Source organism: Erigeron canadensis, chromosome 8 (genome assembly GCF_010389155.1).
Source record: "Erigeron canadensis isolate Cc75 chromosome 8, C_canadensis_v1, whole genome shotgun sequence".
Lineage (NCBI taxonomy): Eukaryota > Viridiplantae > Streptophyta > Magnoliopsida > Asterales > Asteraceae > Erigeron > Erigeron canadensis.
Window position 1 is genome coordinate 39,214,191 of NC_057768.1, and position 23,387 is coordinate 39,237,577.

Below are 23,387 nucleotides of genomic sequence, written 5' to 3' on the forward strand. Positions count from 1 at the left end.
CCTTGATTGTGCATGCCATTGCCTTTCAAGTCTCTATCCGTCTCTTTTCTTTTTCTGCCCGGCCTTTTTCAACAACACATATTCTCCTCCATTTCTCTTTCTATCTCACTCACTTACTTACACACAGTGAACGTACGCCTCGTTGCAGAGTCGCTTCTCGCTCTTTCTATATTTCTCTCATTTCAGGTATATATACCATATATATATTTCACTATTTTTATGATTATACCTTGCTACATTATTTACTTTAACAGATTGAAATCAGTTAGGTGTTTGAATTCTTCTCTATAAACGAACATTTTATATACATAACTTCATTATCGGACTTGAATTTAGGTTTTAATAATTATATATATATAGAGCAATGTTAACTGTTTCTCTCTACTTTTAATCGTACGGAACTACCTGAGCGTTTCTTATAGTAATCTAAGAGGATCTCATAGTAGTAGTGGTATCTGCATTTTCACTTTTGATGTTATCGCTCCACAAGTCTAAGTCCTGTCTCTGTTGGATTGAACTTTTAGGTTCTCAATTTTGCCGCCACATATCAGTTTATATGTATTTCTGTATATATGTATATGGTGAAAGGTTTAAAATGTCGACAAGTGCGACACCTATATGCGCTTGTTAATGCATATGCATTCAAAAGGAAAAATAAGTTGATAACAACAAATTGCATTTTAACCTGCTCAAATCTGGTTAGACGGACCATTCACATGTGAACGAATCAACTAACATATGTTTTACCGTATATTGAACCTTTTTTTATTCTCATTTAAGTCTCCATCACTTTTTCACTTGTACTTTTGCATTTTTTTTTTAGTTCTCGGTGTTGTTGTAATTTTAGTTGTGTGTGTATGTATTTACGTACTCAAGTGTGGGTGTATCTATAATCTATATGTTCCTTAGGAGATAAACTTAGATCAATACTCGGTGAACCGGAATATATAGGTCAAGCGCTTGTTGTATTGATGAGCTGGTTGTATTTTCATATCGGATGATACTGTATTAATATCCACATCGTAGTAATACAGTTATACAGATATTATTTTAGCTACTGTGGTAATTCAAGTTCTATATGTTCAGGTTCACTATTGTTTACTAGTCATTGAGCTGAGAGTAGAACGAAATTAATGCTTAACAAAACTCCGATAGAACACCAAATTATCTTTTGGAGCATTATTTTGGAATGTATCTTAATGTTTACATACCCTCTTCCAACTGAAAGGCATGACTCGTGTGATATGCTTGTGAGCTACAACAGTTTATGGTTGCCGTTACTGTTATAGAATGGCCAGTGTTATTCACTAATTATGCTCTGTAGTACCTGGAATTTAGATGTTCATATAGAGTAGCTAGCTGAATCAAGGGACAACGAGTCGGTGTCTTCATTTTCTCGATAAGTAATAAGCATTCTGGTCAACAGATTACACACTTTACCAATACTGTAGCATCTCTAATCCTTTTGGTGAAAGACTGAAAACCACTTCTGGCTTTACAGATGTTTTCACCATTTTGTTTGCCTTATAAGTTGAATTCAGAAATACTATCATCAAGTAAGACATATAAGGGTTCGCATGCCTGCTTTGATGCATATGAGTAAACATGTTGGTCGCTAAAATAGATACAACAATACTATAATTTTCTCTCTTTAAGTCATTGTCTATTCCATTGGATCTTTTAGGGGCATAATTTGATGACTGCTCATAATAGCTTTCTCATCAACAAGTTCATGCTTAAAGTTGTTTTTGTGCCCTTTTATGATCATGACCATATGCATTCATATCATGGCTAATTTTTGGTTTGCATAATTTAGGGGAGATGCCAGAAATCCAACTGGGGGTTCACACTATAAGGTCCCATGGAGCTCAAGTGGCAAGGACTCACATGCATGATTGGCTTGTTTTGTTGTTTCTTGTGGTCTTGGAGATCGTTCTGAATGTGATAGAACCATTCCACCGCTTTGTTGGGGTGGGAATGATGGAAAACCTCAAGTACCCTTTGCAAGAAAATACCATTCCCGTGTGGGCAGTTCCGGTAAGCAGTCTTTGATGAATGTTTAGCAGGAGTCAGTGTGACACCTTTAACTTTAATTGTCTAGAATGAACTGTTTCTGATTTTTTGTTTAACAGATTATTGCAATACTGGTGCCTCTTGCTGTCATACTCATATACTACTTTGTTAGAAAGGATGTTTATGATCTGCATCAAGCCATATTAGGTTAATATATTATACGTAAGATACATATATATGGTTTTAATTTTTAAATGATAATATGACAAAGTGAGTTATCTATCTCTTCATGTTTTATCAGGGCTTCTGTTTTCAGTACTCATCACAGGAGTCTTAACTGATGCAATCAAAGATGCAGTTGGTCGACCTCGTCCAGACTTCTTCTGGCGTTGCTTCCCTGATGGCAAAGGGGTGAGTTCTCAGAATCATTTGTGGTTTTTACCTTTTTGCAGGTTATGAGGCCAAGTATCTATTACTAAGTTTATTCTGTTTCTACGACGATCACATAACACACTCAGGTTTTTGATCCTGTCACGAGCAATGTCATTTGTACTGGATTAAAGTCTGTTATTAAGGAAGGACATAAAAGTTTTCCGAGCGGACACACATCCTGTAAGCTTGTTCATTATTCTTATTTAATTGGTTCAGATTTTAGACTCGCACGAGCAACTTAATTCATGATGGCAACATTCCCATTTCTCTCCTGATATTAATCTTTAATATAGTTTACCTGACTGTTTAATGTAGCACCTCAAAGTTTAGTAGGTTTTAGATGTAATATGATAGGTGATTTTAGTTGCATCAATCTCTCCATGTAAGAGTAAATTATTCTGTGACTATACCCAGTCACCTGTAGCTAGAGGAGTAGAGGTAACAATTTTGTCCCATTTACCAGGTCAATATGTTTTATCTCTAATGGGTCCAATAAAAGAAGTAAAAGGGGAATGGGTCAAATGGGTTGAATGGGCAAAAAGTTACCCAAGGTCTACTCATAAGCCATATTGCATGCTATCTCCTCAGTCGTTTTTCGTCTGACAAAAAAAGAGTACAATTATTACTGTGATCCTAAGTTCTTAACGTTTTTTTCATAATCAAATTTAATTGATAAAGGTGTTTGCTTGTCAACTCTGCCAGTAACAAAAAACCTATATCTTCCCAAATCTCATTAACGGTTACCCAACCCACCCGAGCTGCCCATTTTCCACTTTTGCCTGTCTTGTAGCAGGTGAAAGAAAAAAGTTAGGTGATGTTTGTCATGTACTCTAAGATCATTCAGCATGCAAAATTCATTTTATTAGCAGATGTATACTTTTTCACGGTTCATCTCTATTTTTACCTTTTCGCCGTATTTATATGCCATGGCCTGTTTAAGTGTGAGAGTCCTAGATTTATGCTATCACTGTATTATAATATTTCTTTCTTCAATATGTAGGGTCCTTCGCTGGTCTTGGTTTTCTTTCCTGGTACATGGCAGGAAAGATCAGGGTATTTGATCAAAGGGGACATGTTGCAAAGCTTTGTATTGTTGTCTTGCCATTACTGGTTGCAGCTTTAGTTGGTGTCTCACGAGTTGATGACTACTGGCATCACTGGCAGGATGTATTTGCCGGAGGGCTTCTAGGTTTGTGTTTGTCCAGTTCTTGCTTTTGGAAACCTAATACTCGGTTATCTAAATATTTAATTATGAGCATTTTTAACGTCTATTCTTGTGCTTTGCAGGAATGGTCATTTCTTCATTTTGTTACTTGCAATTCTTTCCACCACCACATGACATTGATGGTACAGCTTCCTTCTTATCATTAACCGATGACTATTACATGACAACAATCTATGCAAATTTTAAAAGAGATAAACATTTTATTTATATTAAATAACAGTTTAATAGAAACAAATGTCTCAAATTTAAATTTGCTTTTGCCCAAACAAAATTGACATTTCCTTTTGGGTCAGTTTCTAAACGTATAGAACTTTATGCTTTCTAGTGATCATTACTTGAATTACTAAATTGAATTGTGCCCCACGAGTTGTTTCAATCAATATGCAGGTTGGGGGCCTCACATTTATTTCCAGATGTTAGCAGCGTCCAGAAATGACACTCAGCCGACCAGTCTCAATGTTTTAAATGTACCACCATCAGAGATTGAGAACGTGTATATCCAATCTCACAGTGGCATGGGCATGTCAGATAACAACATCCATGACAGAAATTCGACCCTCAGTGAAATGGAGAGTGGCAGAGGACGTTAGTCAAGGTTTTATCATCTGCTTATCCTCTTTATGTTCTGCAGAATCATTTAGCTCGTTGGATATATCATCTAGCGTAGTAGTATTTCATTTAGAAGAAACACTCACAACTCATCATATGCCCATATGTGTCTACACTCTACTGACTAGCGTAGTAGTACATTTTGACTTTGAAGGAAAAACCTATTACTTCTCGATGTTTTAAACTAGATATGTAAACAACTATTATAATTTAGTTGCTCTTTAAATCTCACATACTTATTGCTTTTAAATTGATGTGTATCAATAAATCATCACCCATATGCCCGTCAGATGATATATGTCACCTTGAAACAATTGAATACAGAAATTTTTGCTTTAGATTTATAGTGTAATTTTACCTAAGTTACTTTGCCAAAGAAAGTGATTCAAGAAGAATAAAAATCTTAACTTGTCGTCATACAAAACTACCGGTTTAGTTATAAATTAGACATGGAAGTACGCTTCATCAAAGATAGGTGTCAGCTTATCAAAAGAAGCTTGTCTATTCATTTAATTTTAAAAATTATTTTTTAAGCTAATATTTCAAGATGATTTAACTTTTTTTTTCTTTATATAATATATTTCTTGTAGCATTCGCCAAGTTTTAATCTTTAATATTCCAGTTGGTCCAAATTCTAACTCCAAACTCATAAATTAATATAATAACAACTAAAGTTACCTAATGATATTAATGTCAATTTCGATGTAAAATGACTGACTATGAAAATTTGACTCGCTAAAAGTATTGAAAAAGCATATGGTTCCATTAGACAATAGTAATGAAATGTACGGAGTATGCATCAGAATAAAGATGAGAATAGTAAATTAAGAATTATAGATGATTAGGGAGATCGATTTGTGGTTGCTAGCACTTGTGTAGCTGTGGAATACCTTTTCTTTTTGAACAATACCAAAAAGTTAGACAAGGCATCTTAAACTAATAATTCGATTGGATAATTACATGGCTCCATGGACAGAGTTACCTATACGGTATACCCCATGGCCCATACCCGAACGAGTGCAGTCGAACCATTAAAAAAAACTTATTCCATAATTCTTGATTTTGTGTAAAATTCTTGATAATTCTGATGATGAACTCATTAGACAAGAATTTAGTTTCGCTTCTGGCTAAATTAAAATATAATTTTGTTTGGTTTCATAATAGTGATTTAGATAATGACTTGACGTAATAGTTAAAAAGTAGTAATCTTGAAGGCTAAATTTACCAGATCGTTATTTGAATAAACTACCTTAACACTGTATTCTTGAGTTTTTATTAAAAGAAAAGAAATGAGAAAATTGGATAGGGGAGAAAGGATAGATAATTACATAAAAAAGAGGCATTATCGAGTTGAAAGAAAAGAAAGTTGATAGTTAAATGTATTCTTGAGTTAGAAGGGAAGGAAAAGAAAGGATAAAAATATACAATTTTACATTTATAGCCTTGTAGTAATTAAAACCTTTATATAAGTTTGAGGTTATAATAATAATTTCACCAATTTTCCTTCCAAATCTTGCCAAAAGTGACAAGAAAGTTTTGGGATCCAAACATCCTATTTTTCCTTTTCTTTCTCTTCCCTTTCTTTTAAAACAAAAACTCAAGAATACAAAAATTAAAAGTTTTTTACTCTTTCTTTTCTTATTTCTTCAAAATAAAACTTAAGAATGTACTCTAATGTTAACGTACAAGTAGTTCGGTTTACTTGATCTTATCGTGCGATAATATTTGAATCGTCAGCTTAAATGATCGATTTAATGAAGCTCTAACAAATGAATAGTACTGTAATACTAAAATAGATATCAATATATATCATTATTACACTATCTAAAAACCAATTGGGGTAGGCAAGTTATATGACTTTCACATACAATAATACTAAATGATCTTTTAATGGATAGGGATTTTTTCAAGTTAAGACACTAACTTGCAAGGTTGGAGAACTCGTGATTCGGGATCGGATTGGCGAGAGGGAGAGTCACGAGTTTTTAAAAACTCAGATCGGAATCCGGGAGAGCCCGGATCACGTATAGAAAATTTATAGTTTTTGAAATTATATGAAATAAACTTTAAATATAAAACATAATTGTTAAGAAATTTTAATATAACATTTCAAAGTTTATACTTCATTCATTAGAAACATAAACTTAAGCCAATTTAGGATTTTTTTTTTTTCTAAAAAATAACAAAACAAAAAATTTTTAATTTTTGACCAAAGTTGACCCGAGTTTTGACCTGATCCGACCAATTTTTGACCGATCTGGACGATTTTTAACCGATCCAGGCGAGTTTGGCCGAGTTTTAGAAGCGACCAAGTCGTTGGCCGAGTTTTCACCCGATTCTAGCCAACTCGACCCGTTTAACCCCTGATTCCGATTCCAATTCCGAGTTCCCGGCCGAGTTGGTTGAGTTTTACAACACTATCCATTTTGAGTTAGTAACTTGTCAAGTTAGTATAATTTTGACCATTGAATTAAAATGAAATACCAAGATTTAATTATTATCTTTGAATTTTGAACTTTGATTATCTATACTCCTTTATAAAGAGTATTGGATTTCTTAAAATTCAACACTTCTTTTCTTCCCAAAATACCCATATTTAAATATAAAACTCTTATATACCCTCATTCTCACTCTCTCTAATCATTACACACTTTCATCGACCTTTTATCACCCTTCGCCACCGCCCTCCTTTTCCACCGCCTCCCTCGATCTCCACCACTTTCTTTTATATTGACATCACTTTTTAACCGCCGCAACGCGCGAACACTACACTCATAAGCTTAAGGATTATGATTGTTCTAACTTTGATCTCTTTCAAATCTCTATCCTTATTTAATACCCGTAATGTCCCGTATATATAAGATAGTCAAAAGTCAAATATATAGACCATAGAGCAATATACACATGCGAATAGAGAATTAACAATTAAAAAAAAAAAAGAGAATAACAATTCAAACCTCAAATCTCCCACGTATGTGGTGTACCTCTCTCCTCTCCTCTTGTTTGTTTGACCATTTTTTGTATCTCACAATCACAGATAATAAAGATTCCATACCTATTAAATATGCATATATTCACATCATATCATATCATATATAATATGTAGCTTATACTAATAAAATACAATTAAAGAAAAAAAGAAAAGAGAAAGAATAAAAAACAAAAAGATTGACGAAATGAGATTCTAATTTTCAGAGCTTCACACTCACCAGAAAAAGATCATTTCAAAGAAAACCCACCAAAACCTCCAACTAATTAGTAACTAACTAGTCAAATATATCACACACATACACCAAATTTCTCTCAGGATTTTGGTGTTTGTGTAATAATAAAAAATGGTTTCAGTGGTAAATGGAAAGACGCCACAAGATTCAGGCCATTCTCGCTTAAATGAATTGGGTTATAAACAAGAACTCAAGCGTGATCTCTCGTACGTCATCATTCTTTCTTTCTTTCTTTCTTTCTTTCCTATATATATATATACATAGTTCTATAGATATAGATATATTGATACATGCAATTTGTTTGTTGTGGTGTGGTGTGCAGGGTGTTGTCAAATTTTGCATTTTCATTTTCGATAATATCGGTGTTAACAGGAATAACAACATTATATAATAGTGGGTTGAGATTTGGGGGGCCAGTAGTGTTGGTATATGGATGGTTAGTTGCAGGGGGGTTCACAATGGCAGTTGGTTTGTCAATGGCTGAGATATGTTCATCTTATCCAACATCTGGTGGTCTTTATTATTGGAGTGCTAAACTTGCTGGTACTTCTTGGGCTCCTTTTGCTTCCTGGATCACTGGCTGGTAATTTCATATTTATTTTATTACTAATGTTTTTTTTATTTATATTAGTTTATCATAACTAATTAGTATATAAAATTATACTCTGTAAATATATATTAGTATAATAGTATATAAGTATGGACATGGTCCTCAGAATGGTAGTCGGGCTCGGGTGGGTAGCGTAGTGGTAGGTGACATGCAGCATAAAAGCAGAGGTCCTGTATTCAGATCCGGACCCATGTCTTTTTAATCGTACTATTTACCTTTTTCGGCTAAAAAGTGGTGGTGTCCAGATGACCACCCTAAGTATGACCAAAGAACTAGTATATGGATGGACTAATGTGTGCATGTGTATAGAAATGTTGTTTATATAAACATAAACTCACTAGTTGCTAGTATACAACATTAATGTGCATCTATGTAAAAGAATATTTGATAAAGTACTATTGGAGTATGAATGAATTTGAGGCTGTGGGGTATTGTGTAACAAAATATGAGCAAAATTTGGTATGGGAATTCTAATTCTAGATATACATAGAGACACACACCTACCTTTTGAGAGAATTTGATATTTGTACTTTTCAAGGCATGTAAAATGTAAATGAGTCCTTACAGATGATGTGCTACTTTTGGCAAGTTTGGCCAAAAATTATACAAGTCTTTCTGGAAAGGGATTTTTCTGCCTAAGATAGCACATGATTGATAAAATATTCAATATCGCTCAATTTACACATAGAATAGAAAGAAAACTGTAGAAGTCTCTAAACTCAGGAAAAGATTTAAAGGAAAACCCAAAATGATGGAACAAGACCCGAGGGATGGGACACTTCTGCATGTAGCGTTCGAGATTCGTTTATGTACTTGTTCGTGGAGCCTGTAACTCTTTGCAGTTCAATTGTTACGCCCGATTAAGATAATTAACAGTTGGTTACTTGAAGGTTTCAGGCCCACCTTAAGAAGTTTGTTATTCTGCAAAAATGGAGTTCTTTGTTGATAAACAGATAAAAAAAAATGATAATCTATACAGTTTTTTTGTGATCATATACTAACTACAGTGTTTTTTTCCGCTGTTTTTGCCTTTTGCAGGTACAACATTGTAGGACAGGTACGGAAAAAAACCTTAACTATTATGGTTCCTACTCTTTTCTAATCACATAGGATAATCTCAACATACTACTAATTGTTTTATAAACATTATACCATTGCAGTGGGCTGTAACAACGAGTGTCAACTTTTCACTTGCTCAGTTAATTCAAGTGATCATTCTATTAAGTACGGGTGGCAAAAATGAAGGTGGATACGTTGCCTCTAAATACATAGTTCTTGCTATCCATGCCGGCCTTCTTCTTGTACATGCTATCATAAACAGCCTTCCTATCTCGTGGTTATCTTTCTTTGGACAAGTAGCAGCGGCCTGGAATATTTTAGGTGTCTTTTTTCTAATGATTTGCGTACCGCTAGTTGCAAAAGAAAGGGCTAGCGCGGAATTTGTGTTTACACATTTTAACACTAATAATGAAGTGGGAATTAGTAGTAAACCGTACATATTTCTTATTGGATTGCTTATGAGCCAGTATACATTGACAGGGTATGATGCCTCTGCTCATATGGTTAGTTTTCTTTTCATTCGTATTTGGTTATAATGAAACATTTAGTAGTAAAGGTTCCCAATTGGGTGAGTTGGGTAGCTAGTCAAAACCTGTGATTATAGTAGTTCAGGTTGTTAGTTAATCTATCAAGTATGATTTAATGCATGAATGTTGAATTTATAAAATTCTAGCTTTTTGACTACACTGATTTAGGAGGGTCATTCATTTAATATTCTAGCTTTCTTCTTGTTATTCATTTTTGATACTTTTTTTTTTGGACTAAAATGATAGGGTTGGGTATTGGTGTTTTTGTTACATTCTTTTGAAATACAGTTTGAGTGACTTTTGGCTCATTTCACCCGTTCTCATTTTCGCTTGAATGTTTATGTATGATGTCGCGATTGTCATATCCACTTGGTTGTTATTTTGGAAAGTATAATTTTCATACCCTTGCTTATGTGTTGGCTAATTTCTTGTTTCCAGTCGGAAGAAACAAAGAGTGCGGATATAAATGGCCCAAAAGGAATCATTAGTTCCATTGGCATATCCATAATTGTTGGATGGGGTTATCTGCTTGGTATAACTTTCACGGTGACCGATATCCCAAGCCTTTTAAGCCCGGATAACGACGCTGGAGGTTATGCCATTGCAGAGATATTTTATCAAGCATTTAAGAGTAGGTTTGGGAGTGGAACTGGAGGCATCATTTGCTTACTTGTTGTTGCTGTAGCCATATTTTTCTGTGCCATGAGCTCTCTTACAAGCAATTCCAGGTAACTATTAAGATCAATACTCACACATAGTGTAGTGCATACTAGCAATATTTAGGTAATTCAACAGTCTGCCTAATCACCCTGGTAGAAGTGCTGGTTCTGGGTTCAGGCCAGAATTCCCCATCTCTTCAGCCTGATTGAGCCTGTTGGTTATATTATAATCCTAATTTTCAAATATAAACCCCGGTTAGGATTGATCCCAAGTCTGGTTCTGGCAAAGCCCGGTAACTAGTTTACATACAAGACCATCCCAGGCCTGGTTATGATCAGGCCTTGTGCTGTTGTGCACTTGCTATTTGAATTTTTTGCATGCGTGTAACTAGTTTACATTATGTCAATATATCAAGATACTAACCAGGGAAGGAATTTGGCAGGATGGTTTATGCATTTTCAAGAGATGGAGCAATGCCATTTTCATCAATATGGCATAAAGTGAACCAACATGAGGTCCCTATATACGCTGTTTGGCTCTCAGCTTTCATAGCATTCTGCATGGCCCTTACAGTATGTGATCAAAAGCCATTCTCCTTATCTCTTTAGAATTCTCTTTATTTTTCTAACAGTTGATGAAGTTTGCCATAAAATACGAAACATGTGATGTGACTACAATTCTTTAATACAATGGCCATCTATCTGTAGTTTCTTCCGACACAAACTTTAATCTTTAATGAAATCTTTTTGCAGTCTTTGGGGAGCATAGTAGCATTTCAAGCTATGACATCAATTGCTGTGATCGGTTTGTACATAGCCTATGCGTTACCGATATTCTTTAGAGTTACTTTGGCACGTAAATCATTTGTACCCGGGCCTTTCAATTTGGGCCGATATGGTATTTTTGTTGGTTGGATAGCAGTTCTTTGGGTTGCTACCATTTCTGTGCTCTTCTCTTTGCCAGTAGCATACCCTATTACCGATCAGACTCTCAACTATACACCTGTAGCAGTTGGTGGTCTCTTTATCATCGTGGTGTCCTATTGGCTAGTGAATGCACGATATTGGTTTAAAGGTCCCATAACCAACGTTGATACCCATAGCAATGTATAGACCATCTTATTCTGTTGATGCTACGATTAATTGTATATGAACTCTTGGTATCGTATTTGCAGTTATATATGTATAGGGAATCAGTAATGACAATCAAGAATTGGTTATTGCCTTTGTATTACGGAGTACTAGTTAAAGAAAGAAATAGACAAGTATTTTTTTTGGCCATGTTATTTGTGTCTTATATATTTTCTTTTGTTGGATTGTTATCTTGACATACAAGTCAACTTTGAGCCAAAACATGTGAAAATGAAATTTAAGTTTCGTATTTCGCGGGTCAAGTTGGCATGTGGTGTGAATATTCCAATGAAACCCATATAAACAATAAGATTCCATTCATATAAAATGCATATATTTGTTACAAGTATGCTTATTATAATGCAACACAAGGTTGGTAAAATGGGATTTTGAGCTTCTTAAATCATACTCAACGTCACTAATCTAATTCATAACTTCGCCACATACATAAAACTACATAACCATACAAAAGAAAACCCAAGAAGGCCTGGGTTAAGAGTATAGAGGAAATCTCTCTAATAATGGATTTGCAAAATGGCAGACTCCCACAAGATTCAGGCCACTCTCGTTTAAACGAACTGGGATACAAGCAAGAACTCAAGCGTGATCTCTCGTAATCTTCTAATAAACAACTTTTTTATATGATTGACTTTGAATATTGGATATTTGATTTCGAAGATTTAAAGGTTTCTGGTGTTGCGGGTGTCTGTTTGGAATTTGCAGGGTGTTGTCAAACTTTGCATTTTCGTTTTCCATTATATCCGTGTTAACAGGTATAACCACACTTTACAATACTGGGCTGAACTTTGGTGGACCTGTTGTGTTGGTATATGGATGGCTAGTTGTTGGTGTGTTCACCATGGCTGTTGGTCTGTCTATGGCTGAGATTTGTTCTTCTTATCCAACTTCTGGCGGTCTCTACTATTGGAGTGCCAAACTTGCTGGCCATAATTGGGCACCTTTTGCCTCTTGGATTACTGGATGGTAAACTATTTTACTTTTTCATTACATTCGTTTATCACTAATCATCGTCATATATAAGTATATATGAATATATAATATGATTTAATCATTGATAATAAGATCCTCTTAAGCTACACAAGTTTGAAGTCCCTTCTATTTTCTAATGCAGTTATCTAATATGCCCTGCATCGACATTTTATCATTTTAACATTTTTTTTATTCCAAATGTTATGTTATGCAGAAGACTTTAGCAAATCCTACACATGGTCAGGTTTGGGTTTGGCGGGTTGAAATTACCCAACCTGAATCTGACCTGCTATCATAATTGGGTTGGAAAGCTCTACGCCTAACCTATGATCTACTAACATGGACACGACTTGTCACCTCATAAACAAACGGGTTGGTGGATTGGTTTCAGGTCAAATGGGATGGTGTGTTGGTGAGTTGGCCGGTTGGCGGGTTGGGAATTCACAACATAATGTGTTTATTTTGCTTTACTCCAATTGCTATAACGATTAGCGTTTGAGGTCCATCTTAATAAATAATATATTCTTGTTCCAATGACTTTTTCATCTTCCTTTTGCAGGTACAACATCATAGGCCAGGTACATCTTGAGGATCCTAATCTTTTCAAAATCCAAAAAGAAAGAACCTTCGAACATACTAATCTATTGATAAACTTTTAACCTCTTCAGTGGGCTGTGACGACAAGTATCAACTTTTCACTTGCTCAGTTGATTCAAGTAATCGTTCTTTTGAGCACGGGTGGTAACAATGGAGGTGGCTACAATGCATCTAAGTACATAGTTCTTGCTATTCATGGAAGCATTCTTCTTGTACTTGCTATCATAAACAGTCTTCCGATCTCATGGCTATCATTCTTTGGACAACTAGCAGCTGCCTGGAATATTTTAGGTGTCTTTTTTCTGATGATTTGCATACCCATAGTTGCAAAAGAAAGGGCTAGTGCAGAGTTTGTGTTTACACATTTTAAAACAGATAATGAAGCAGGAATTAGTAGTAAACCTTACATATTTCTTATTGGATTGCTTATGAGCCAGTATACATTGACAGGGTTTGATGCCTCTGCTCATATGGTAAGTTATATTTGCTTCGTTATTTGGTTAAATATCAAATCATATGTTGCAAAATGAGCAGGGTGGGTAAAAGGTCAAAACCGGGTTGACCCATAATGCTTTTTGTCCTTAAAATCTTATAATAAATGTGAAGTTACTTTAAGAATATTCAACCCATTTGACGCATTTTCCTTTAAGCTAATCTTACTTGTGCAAGTGTGTTACCCTTTAGTGGTATTACAGTTCCAGAATTGACCAAATTCGTATGTAAACGGGCTGATAATGCTGCATCTTATTTAGTTTTATTGGAGTATTTTATTTCAGTTTCATATTTTCGCTTATGTTTTGGCTAAATTATGTGTCTAGTCAGAGGAAACAAAGAGTGCAGATATAAATGGCCCTAAAGGAATTATTAGTTCTATTGGCATATCAATAATTGTCGGATGGGGTTATCTGCTTGGTATAACATTCACAGTTACTGATATTTCACACCTTTTAAGCCCGGATAATGATGCTGGCGGTTATGCCATTGCTGAGATATTTTATCAAGCTTTCAAGAGTCGGTTTGGAAATGGTACAGGAGGTATCATTTGCTTGCTTGTGGTTGCTGTCGCCATCTTCTTCTGTGCAATGAGTTCACTCACAAGCAATTCCAGGTAACCTTTAGAGCTTTAGGATTAATAATCAAACTCACAACCTAAGAATTTACATGACATTTCAACTGCTTACACACAGTAGAGATTCACAATCGTCCATGGGTGCGGCCCAAAATATTTCAGGTCCATTTTGGCTTGGACCTAGGCCCAGTTGAGCATGGTGCTTTTTCTTCATCCAAACAGGCCTTTTTTGAGTCTGAGGACCTGACTTAAGTGGGAGGGGTTCTTTTAGTGATTGGGGATTATCCACCTCTAGCAATAGATGCGTTCCCAGATTTTGATATATGTCGTGAACTAGTGTGTATATTGTGAGAAACTAACAATGGGAAGACAAATGGCAGGATGGTATACGCATTCTCAAGAGACGGAGCAATGCCATTGTCATCGCTATGGCATAGAGTTAACCAAAATGAGGTCCCTATATATGCTGTTTGGCTATCCGCTTTCATAGCATTCTGCATGGCCCTTACGGTATGTGATCATTTCAGAAATAGTTATCTAAATAACCCAAATCGTGCAAGAAAAAGAAATAAGCAGTAACATTTGTACATATAATGCTTACTGCTTAGTATGATTTGTTTAAACTCGATCGTATGATGAAACCTTTTTGCAGTCTCTTGGGAGCATAGTGGCATTTCAAGCCATGACATCCATAGCTGTGATCGGTTTGTACATAGCCTATGCATTACCTATATTCTTTAGGGTCACTTTGGCCCGCAAATCATTTGTACCCGGGCCTTTCAATCTGGGTAGGTATGGTGTCGTTGTTGGTTGGATAGCAGTTCTTTGGGTAGTTACCATTTCCGTGCTCTTCTCTTTGCCAGTAGCATACCCTGTTACTGATCAGACTCTCAACTATTCTCCTGTGGCTGTTTGTGGACTCTTTATTATCGTGGTGTCTTATTGGATAGTGAACGCACGATATTGGTTTAAGGGTCCGATAACAAATTTTGGTACCCAAGGTGATGTATGAGCATGTTATCTCTTATTGGTTTTATAGTTATCTGTATAAAATCATTAAAGCCAATAGCTTACCCTTCATATGACTTTTCTAGTATTGTACTAATGCAGTATTGACACAAATTATTGCATATACATGGGCATTCTGTAAAACATTCCTACATATAAATGGGGCAAAGTTTCCAATTTGCATAGTAAACTGAGGTAGTTTACAAAGATATCCTTAAAACCCAAAATCTTAATACATGCCTTCGGCCTAGTCATATCTTAATTAGGTGACCCAAATATACAAAAGAATGTTAGTCCAATTCCCGTCGGTAGTTGGATATATGTGTAAGTGTTTATTTGGTTCCTGGAGACTTTGACTCGATAACTTGGTTGAGGAGACAAACTGAATGGGTCAGACTAACAGCTCTCCATAACTTGCTTGAGGAGACAAACTGAATGGGTCAGACTAACGGGTCGGGTCAGGTTCTTAATACAAACATAAAACTGGCTACCAATATCATAGAAACTTCTAATAATAGTTTTGACAACTTTGTGCAATACAAGTAAATAAAGGATCCACTTAAAACTAAAGCTTTTCGGAACTGGCTTAAACAAAAGCTTCCTTTTAATTTGTATTGTCTTGTATAGAAACATGTCACACCTGGTGAAATAAACACTGTGGTAATGTTCAATTGTATTCGGTTTTCCAAAAGATAAAAAAGCATATAAAACATAAATCCAAAATAAAGATATCAAAATATTCCATACCAAAATTTGGTCTAAGAAATTGTTTCAAGATGAAAGGCTATGCAGAAGAGTCTATATGAGGATTGAATACCACACCGATAAACAAAACAGCTAGAGACTTGTCTTCTCTTATCATGAACATGAAAGGATGGTCTGCCACAAACTTTGCTGGTGGAGGTGGGCGTGGACGTTTTGCTGACGCCATCTTCGCATACCCGGTAGTCCAAGCGGCAGCTTCTGTTCCTTCTTCGTTGATTTCAATAAAAGATTTCTGAAGTATTTTCGAAACATAAGGCATATCCTGATCAGGAACTCTAGGCTCTACTATGCGGCTAAGCTCCAAATTTGTTGGTTCGAAAGGCAATGTCAGTCCCATTTGTTTTATAACTTCATGAGCTTCAAATTTATAAGATATCTTGAATTTGGGTATCCATAGCTCATCCAAATGCCGCAGTGTAAGGTTAAATCGTTCATGAAATAAAGCAGGATCAGAATGAAAAAGTTGTAAGAGATCCTGCAATCCATCTTTCGTATCCGGAAGAAAGATATACATGGAGAATTGGTCTTTACTTTCATATGGAATTCGGAGGATCTTAACATCTTCAAACGAACCGTAATTGAACTCTTGACTGCTACTCATAAAAGAGACCGAAACAGTCTCCCCATTTATGAGATGAAAGTCTTTCGTCTTTGTGAAATATGCACTGAATGGTTTATCAGCCCATAATCCTTTGAAATACAATTCGCAAGGGCTATCACCACGCCATTCAAATTGGGAGTATCAAGCTTCAAACCTTTAGTCTCCTTGGTTACCCATGAATTTATTTTTCGGGCTGATTCATCAGGCTTCACCCATATAAGCAATTTATAATCAATAATTCAGTATACAGTACTGGCTTTTGATAAAAGAAAGAAAGTGAAATATAAAAGAGAGGAATATATAAGGCTGTTAGGTATTTAAGTTAGGTGTCAAAACTCACATGTTAATTTTTTAACCCATTAAATTCATGGGTCACAAACATTTATTTATTAAATAGAAAGTATCAAAAAATTATTATGCGAGAATTCCACTGTAACGACCCGAACACAAAACGACAAACTTATTTAATTTGACTTCTTATTTTAAAAAATTTTTGGCATATTTTCCCTTAATAACAATAAAAATATGATATCATAACTACAATATCAATGTTGAAACATTGGGGTGTTACATCCACACCTAATTTTAGATGTCATATTCACTTTTCACAATATAAAAACCTTAAGTACCTTGTTTTCAAAGTCAACAGAGTTGGCTTCCATTTTGTAAACACTTTTAAGAATCTCTGTTGACTATGATGATGATATGAATCTCTGTTGACTATGATGATGATGGGGTTATACTCGTAAAATTGTGATTATGATATGACTATGATGATGATGGGTTATACTCGTAAAATTTATAAGTGGTTTGTGCGACTTCTTTTCTACGCAACCAAATACAGCTCCAAATTAATCGAGCTAAGGTAATTAAGTTGCTTAAAATATACGAGTATTTTGTTTGGTAGATTTGGACATAAACCGTCGTGCTAGGTTTAAGTAAATATGTTTTAGGCATAAGATGCGATATTTTTAGGATGAACTGAGATGAATGAAAGTGTTAAACTTAAATATTTTTACACTAACATATATACTAGTACTTTTTTTCTTGTATAATTAGATAATATTTTTACAAATTTACTTAAATATTTTGTTTTAGACTTTTCTATTAACCATCAATAATGTAAATAGAAAAAAAATTATATATTCTTCATATCAAAAGCTTAGATTTTAAATATTATGATATAAATACAATTAATTTGTACACGTTAATAATAACCCTTAACAAAATCTAGTTTGGATTTAGAGGGAAATTTTCATATGAATCCATTCTAAAATCTAAACCCCTAAAAACCAATCACAAGTTTTAATGTGTCATATGTGTATGATGGTAAAAAAACATAGAGTAGGGCATGTTTGTTTTCTAACCATTAAATGACTGAATTGATTAAGTGACTGAATGGATAAGTAATGTTTGTATGAATTAAGTCAATACAGTTGTTTTTTATTTATTAAGTAAAAAAAGTAAACACTATTGATTACTTAATGGATTAAGTATTTTTGATTAAATCATGATTTAATTTATTAAGTTTCAAACGTATAGTTAACAATTCGAGTTTAGTCGGGTAGACTCGACTCGTCTAATAATTAGTTTAGCTTGACTTGGGCCTTGGGGTGAATATTTTTAAAAATCAACAAAGTGCGTGGAAATTAGGATAATTAAGCCCATGATAGTATATACCCTTGTGGTTCAGTTTGGGCTTTATGGCCCACTAGCAAGCAAGATCCCGGATAAAAACCGAAAAGCTGACTCATGACTTTTCAAAACTTTGTGCGTGCGTGTGTGCGTGCTCTGGAAGTTTTTATAAAATCAAAAAATCCCCATCCTTTGAATTCCCGCACAGAACACTACAACAGCAGCAGCAGCAGCAGCAACTGCCTAACTTCAATCAATCCATCAATTTAATAATTACAAATTAATGGTAACGATTCTCCCTTTCTTTACAAATTCAACAATATTTAATTGATTCTTAGGGTTTCAAAATTTTGATTATAGGCAGCAGAAGGGGAAATCGAAGAACTTGATAGTTTGTTTGATTACACTCGTAGCTGTTTAGAAATCATTCCTCTCGATGACGGTTCGTAAATATATATATATATATATATATATATATATCATTATTATTTAAGTTGCATGATCAAATTATTTGAATTTGAATGATTTTTTATTCTTGTTTACTGAAGATGATGATGATGATGATTCTACTCATCTTATTCCTTCGAAACGCAGAAAATCCACTGATTCTGTTGTAAGTCATTTTATTAAGTGCCTGAAAGAGTATGTTAAAATCATCTCGCTTTGCTATTGTATGTATCGAACTCTGCAAGTGGCACACTTTTTGATTACTAGTTTTTATTTCCTGTTACCTTTTGGTGAACACGTTCTCTTTATTAGCGGTCGCATACACACAATAGCAGAGATTAGAAGATGAGATTTACTTAAGTGTATATATATATATTTAAAAATCGGAAAGGATTTATGTGTTTGATTATCTAAATTGGATACTAGGTGGAAAAGGGAGGTGAAGTAATCAATATCGGTGTTGATGAAGACAAGGATGATGATTTGGAATGGTTGGAGCCACCACCTAAGGTGGCCATTGACAAGACGAAGATATGTGAGAATTCTGTTATTAAGGAATTACGGTAAAGTTTATTGTTAACTTGTTTATTTTGGTTTTATTGGTTGTATAGAAAGTCAACAAAGTGCTTGGAAAATAGGATGAATGTTATTTGCTAATATAATGTGTATAAGAACCATCCTACCGCGTTATCTAAAGTTTTGGCTTTTAGTTTTGAGATGGAGATTTAAATATTTAATGTGTGAAATTAGACGAAGAGGGTGTTTGCGAGTGCAGATTTTCATTGCTTATGGTTTAGAAGTCGTTTTCAGAAAAAGCGAGTACTCGTGTTTATTAAAAGTAACTGCTTTTTCTTCTTAAAATAAGCTAAACACACCCAATAGTCAAATACTGCAAAATGCATATTCGCGTTCAAAAGATGCAATAAGCCATATGCATTTGAACTACTCTCCCCCAAACAGACCGAAGTTGCCTTTTGCTGAGTTGGTTGATTTTTACATTTTTGCTTTCCACGCTTCTCTTTTTTGGTAACTGGTAATTTGGTATGTCTTTGTAATAATAGGAAGAAGAGGCAGGAGTTGATGTCATTTACCGAATCAGCTAAAGATGTGCTTCAAGCTGTTGAAGAATCTGTAAAACGAGATCTTGAAACATCGAGTTTGGCTCCTGAAACTAATACTGAAAAGCCTTCAAAAGCGGCTGCAGAAAGACCAAAGATAGTTATATCCATTCAAGATAAAGACGGTGTGAAGCAGTTCCGCGTCTACATGGTACAATCTCTCATGATTAAATAATATAAACTAAATTTTGCACATATATGTTGCCATTTATCATTTTAATGTTGTTTTACAAGTCTTTCGGATCAGCTCAGGCTTTTACATTTTTGTAGGATGATAAATTTGAGCGGCTTTTCAAAATGTATGCTGACAAAGTGAACAGTAAAGTAGAAAGCTTAGTGTTTTCTTTCGATGGGGATAAAGTCAACCCTACAACTACTCCTAGCAGTCTGGGGATGGAAGATGAGGACTTGATTGAGGTCTGTGTAAAGTCAAGTTGACCAAGGTAATTAATGTGCAATATTTCTCGTTATTCTTGTTGGTATTGCTTTTTGCATTCTGTTTCTATCATCAAGGTTTTTAGTTTTTCGTTTCTCTGAATGGTTAATAGATCGTTGCATGTTCTATAACAGCTAGTTTCTGACATTTTGATCATAGAACAAAAAGTAATACATTTCAAATAAAAGACTAAATGGAATTATCCCTTCTCACCAGTCACCATAAAAAGCTCTGTATATATTATTATTATTATTCATACTAAGAAAGTAATTTTAAATTAGATTATTTAAGGAGTAATAAATTCATTAAGAAATTGAAGAAATACTGAGTTAATTGATTGAATGTTAGCATATGCCTTAGGGGCACAAGTTAGCAAAACTCTTGATCTTTTACACTTGATATTTTAGGAGAGATGCTTTTTGAGAACCAAAATTAATAGTTACAACTTGAGACTATGGTAAAGCTCTGGAACAAGAAGATGATAATGATGTTAAGTGAATAATCGAAATGGAACCAATGGATAATTGTTTCCTGAATCTATTGTTCTATTGTCTAAATTTTTATGGAAAACCTATATCTAATATCCAGCCAAATGGTTGTTATCTGAATGTTAGTGTTTTTGAAGTAAATGGGTAAACATGCAATTTGTTTTATCGTTTTGGAGATGCTATAGATGGTCATTTTGAATTCAGTTTATCTAATAATTTTTAACATTAAAGATCTAACATCTCAGTATAATTTCAAAAGCTTTAAGAAAAAGAACTACAGTCAAGAGAATCTTCTACAAACAATGAAGGTGGGCATGAAGCAATATCTAGAGCTTACATTAGGCAGCTTGGTGTGATTATGAAGTTGAATGAGAAGCGTTATGAAATAGAGAAGTCAGCTAGTGCACTTAGACAGGTAGTTGATAGTACTAGGAAGTTGAATTTTAGGAAGGGCAGCAGGTCAGGTAGCCTATAGACCTTTGAGCGAAAATCTTGGCATCCCCCTCTAATGAGGGGATAGTAGTATTATCTTTGACCAACGAACATGGTAACATTTATTTTTCTCCGAAAACTATCCTTCTTTATGCAACCTATTATTCGTATTACTTGTAAGGCAACTTGATAAGACTGGAAAGTAATGTAGTAGTAGTCAAGTGAGTCTTTAGGTAGGATAAATAAAAGCAAGGATTTTATGTTCATATCTAAAAGGTAGGATAAATAAAAGGTTATTGGGTGTTCATCTTTTTTTTATAAAGAATCTTGGGAGTATATTCTCTTGATATATTACTTGTAAGGCTATTTGATAAGACTGGAAACGGCAAAACTATGAAAAACAGAATAGTACAACCAAATAAAAGACAGATTAATCAACGTTTGAAAGTCTAATTGTATATCCACCCTAACATGATAAGTTCACATTAACTTTGAGTTTATAGTTGCCATCAAATTTGTCATATTTTGATAAACATATGTCTATATATGCATAAATAGAATCTAGATTTGAAGACGCCGGTTGTAAAGTTAGATAGGAAATTGCATAGGGAACAAACTGTGTGATAGTGTAAGTGTGCGCAACAATATGGTTTTGTTCGAGAAAAGTTGTGTGAAAGCATACCTTACTTTTTATCATGAAAACATTGTGGAGTTCAAAAATATAAGTTGATAAGAGGCAATCAAGATCTATTTATAATTTCTCATCGTATCCCGGATTTCCCAAATGCAACCCTTGAAGTCTTCATTAACAGCCTCTGTAATTTGCCAGTTACTTTGCTTTCGTGGTTGACCAACAATACACTGCTAGATAGACTTCCAACTGACACGAGCTGTTGTGAGACTCCAAGTGTAAAGTCATACTTTCTAGTAGACCTTTGCTTGCCTGAATATCCGCTATAGTCTCAACCACAGTAACCTACTTTCCGCTTATTATCTTTTGAAAGTACCAATCCAATATATGGTTAGTTTTGTAAGATCTATTTAATCTTGACATTGTTTTTACTTGTAATACCAATCTAGAATATGTGAAAACCCCAATTTTGTTTTCTTATATATACGGACTCATCTTCTCAGCTTAATTATGTTGAATATCTCGTTTGTTTGTTTCTTCTTTACTTTTCTAAGGTTTCCGGTATTGTATCTAGTCTTTAGTTTTCTCGGATTGTTATTAAACAATCACCTAAGTCTTTTGGATTGTTTTCGGTTCTTTTTCAGGTTAGCCTGCAGACACTTCCTATATTTCAGCAAACATTTTTTGCTGTCAGCTCATTGTTGCGGCTTTGATCCAAGTTAGTTTTTGTTGACTTTTCTTGTTACATTTTGCCCAACCTCGTCTCAACTGTATAGAGGCAAATGAATGTTCTTGGAACGTACAAAAGCCATAATCTACTTGGTTGTGAAGTATTATTCTTGAAATGCACGTTTCTAACATTGTAGTCGCATCGTTTAGCTAGGTTCTGGCACATTGTAAAGAAACTGACCTTTTTAAAACAGGTAAAGGTAAACCAAGCAGTTTCGGAAAAATAGTGATTTTTACCATTATGTTTGAGCAAGCTATGTGATGTGGTAATTAAGGGTGAACTTATAAAATTTGAAAATTATATTTTTGGCTTCTTACAATTAAGATTGCAGGGAATATGACAAGTGTTGAGTACTAGCTAATTAACTGTTCAGTTTTTGATGTGTAACTTAATTGCTAATTCCAAATAAGCATACTAGAATTCCTCTTTGAGCCTCAGTCTTTTATTTTATATCAATATCTGTCACTTGTTGATTAATACCTTAACTGCTTCAAATCTAGAATTTCGTTGATGACCAACAGTAGTAAACTAGTAAACAAGATGTATCAAATTCTATGTACCAGTTTGGATGTTAGCAAAGATTAATAATGAAGTAAACTACATATATTTGAAAAGGGAAGTGATATTCGTACCACCCAACTTGATCAATTTACCATATAATACAAATATTACAGCACATTGTACTAACAGTTAATGCATGATTGTGGTAAATTAATCAAGTTGCGTGGTACTAATATCACTTCCCATTTGAAAAACTAAGATAAGTTTATAAACAAAAAGTGTATATATTGGGACGTATGTAGAATAGCTATACAAGGTTTACCACTTTAATAAGGAAGCATTCGATCAAGCAAACACCGTAGATTTTACATCTAAGAATGAAAATGGAATAATATTTCTTCAAAATAAAAGCCAATTATCATCTCTCTTTCTCTCTATAAATACCCCTCA

The 23,387-nt window shown here is 34.4% G+C and overlaps 5 protein-coding genes across 7 annotated transcripts; 4 read left to right on the forward strand and 1 right to left on the reverse strand.

Annotated features, from left to right (window-relative positions):
* LOC122578917 (lipid phosphate phosphatase 2-like) lies at positions 1-4,510 on the forward strand. The gene is made up of 8 exons (XM_043750969.1): positions 1-186; positions 1,817-2,037; positions 2,133-2,220; positions 2,315-2,424; positions 2,532-2,625; positions 3,446-3,634; positions 3,733-3,792; positions 4,058-4,510. The coding sequence occupies exons 2-8, from the start codon at positions 1,822-1,824 to the stop codon at positions 4,258-4,260; spliced, it is 960 nt and encodes a 319-aa protein (XP_043606904.1). The 5' UTR covers positions 1-186; positions 1,817-1,821; the 3' UTR covers positions 4,261-4,510.
* Positions 4,511-7,404: 2,894 nt separating this feature from the next.
* On the forward strand, positions 7,405-11,639 carry LOC122580302 (amino-acid permease BAT1 homolog). The gene is made up of 7 exons (XM_043752578.1): positions 7,405-7,709; positions 7,826-8,086; positions 9,152-9,170; positions 9,274-9,675; positions 10,138-10,427; positions 10,802-10,931; positions 11,112-11,639. Exons 1-7 carry the CDS (start codon positions 7,615-7,617, stop codon positions 11,469-11,471), a joined length of 1,557 nt encoding a protein of 518 aa, XP_043608513.1. The 5' UTR covers positions 7,405-7,614; the 3' UTR covers positions 11,472-11,639.
* Positions 11,640-12,010: 371 nt separating this feature from the next.
* Positions 12,011-15,157, forward strand: LOC122580563 (amino-acid permease BAT1 homolog). Its single transcript, XM_043752834.1, has 7 exons — positions 12,011-12,102; positions 12,213-12,473; positions 13,039-13,057; positions 13,148-13,549; positions 13,895-14,184; positions 14,526-14,655; positions 14,798-15,157. Exons 1-7 carry the CDS (start codon positions 12,011-12,013, stop codon positions 15,155-15,157), a joined length of 1,554 nt encoding a protein of 517 aa, XP_043608769.1.
* A 660-nt stretch (positions 15,158-15,817) lies between these two features.
* LOC122580618 (serpin-ZX-like) lies at positions 15,818-16,726 on the reverse strand. The gene has a single exon (XM_043752885.1). It carries the CDS (start codon positions 16,517-16,519, stop codon positions 15,938-15,940), a length of 582 nt encoding a protein of 193 aa, XP_043608820.1. The 5' UTR covers positions 16,520-16,726; the 3' UTR covers positions 15,818-15,937.
* A 1,572-nt stretch (positions 16,727-18,298) lies between these two features.
* Positions 18,299-22,659, forward strand: LOC122579447. Of its 3 annotated transcripts, none has more exons than XM_043751627.1 (7): positions 18,299-18,440; positions 18,515-18,596; positions 18,700-18,767; positions 19,028-19,164; positions 19,663-19,870; positions 19,990-20,162; positions 22,351-22,659. In XM_043751627.1, the coding sequence occupies exons 1-6, from the start codon at positions 18,438-18,440 to the stop codon at positions 20,155-20,157; spliced, it is 666 nt and encodes a 221-aa protein (XP_043607562.1). In that variant the 5' UTR covers positions 18,299-18,437; the 3' UTR covers positions 20,158-20,162; positions 22,351-22,659. The 3 variants fall into 3 exon arrangements, with proteins under 3 accessions (XP_043607562.1, XP_043607564.1, XP_043607563.1); XM_043751629.1 differs by having other exon boundaries at positions 18,703-18,767; XM_043751628.1 differs by lacking the exon at positions 22,351-22,659 and adding an exon at positions 21,905-22,298.
* The last annotated feature ends 728 nt before the right edge of the window (positions 22,660-23,387 follow it).

Coding starts and splice junctions, on each gene's coding strand:
- LOC122580618 (XM_043752885.1), bottom strand. CDS start 16,519: ATGAGTAGCAGTCAAGAGTTCAATTACGGTTCGTTTGAAGATGTTAAG.
- LOC122580563 (XM_043752834.1), top strand. CDS start 12,011: ATGGATTTGCAAAATGGCAGACTCCCACAAGATTCAGGCCACTCTCGT. Junction 12,103..12,212: donor GAACTCAAGCGTGATCTCTC/GTAATCTTCTAA, acceptor TGGAATTTGCAG/GGTGTTGTCAAACTTTGCAT. Junction 14,185..14,525: donor TCACTCACAAGCAATTCCAG/GTAACCTTTAGA, acceptor GACAAATGGCAG/GATGGTATACGCATTCTCAA.
- LOC122580302 (XM_043752578.1), top strand. CDS start 7,615: ATGGTTTCAGTGGTAAATGGAAAGACGCCACAAGATTCAGGCCATTCT. Junction 9,676..10,137: donor ATGATGCCTCTGCTCATATG/GTTAGTTTTCTT, acceptor TCTTGTTTCCAG/TCGGAAGAAACAAAGAGTGC. Junction 10,428..10,801: donor TCTCTTACAAGCAATTCCAG/GTAACTATTAAG, acceptor GGAATTTGGCAG/GATGGTTTATGCATTTTCAA.
- LOC122578917 (XM_043750969.1), top strand. CDS start 1,822: ATGCCAGAAATCCAACTGGGGGTTCACACTATAAGGTCCCATGGAGCT. Junction 2,038..2,132: donor TTCCCGTGTGGGCAGTTCCG/GTAAGCAGTCTT, acceptor TTTGTTTAACAG/ATTATTGCAATACTGGTGCC. Junction 3,793..4,057: donor ACCACCACATGACATTGATG/GTACAGCTTCCT, acceptor ATCAATATGCAG/GTTGGGGGCCTCACATTTAT.
- LOC122579447 (XM_043751627.1), top strand. Junction 18,768..19,027: donor GAAAATCCACTGATTCTGTT/GTAAGTCATTTT, acceptor ATTGGATACTAG/GTGGAAAAGGGAGGTGAAGT. Junction 19,871..19,989: donor AGCAGTTCCGCGTCTACATG/GTACAATCTCTC, acceptor ACATTTTTGTAG/GATGATAAATTTGAGCGGCT.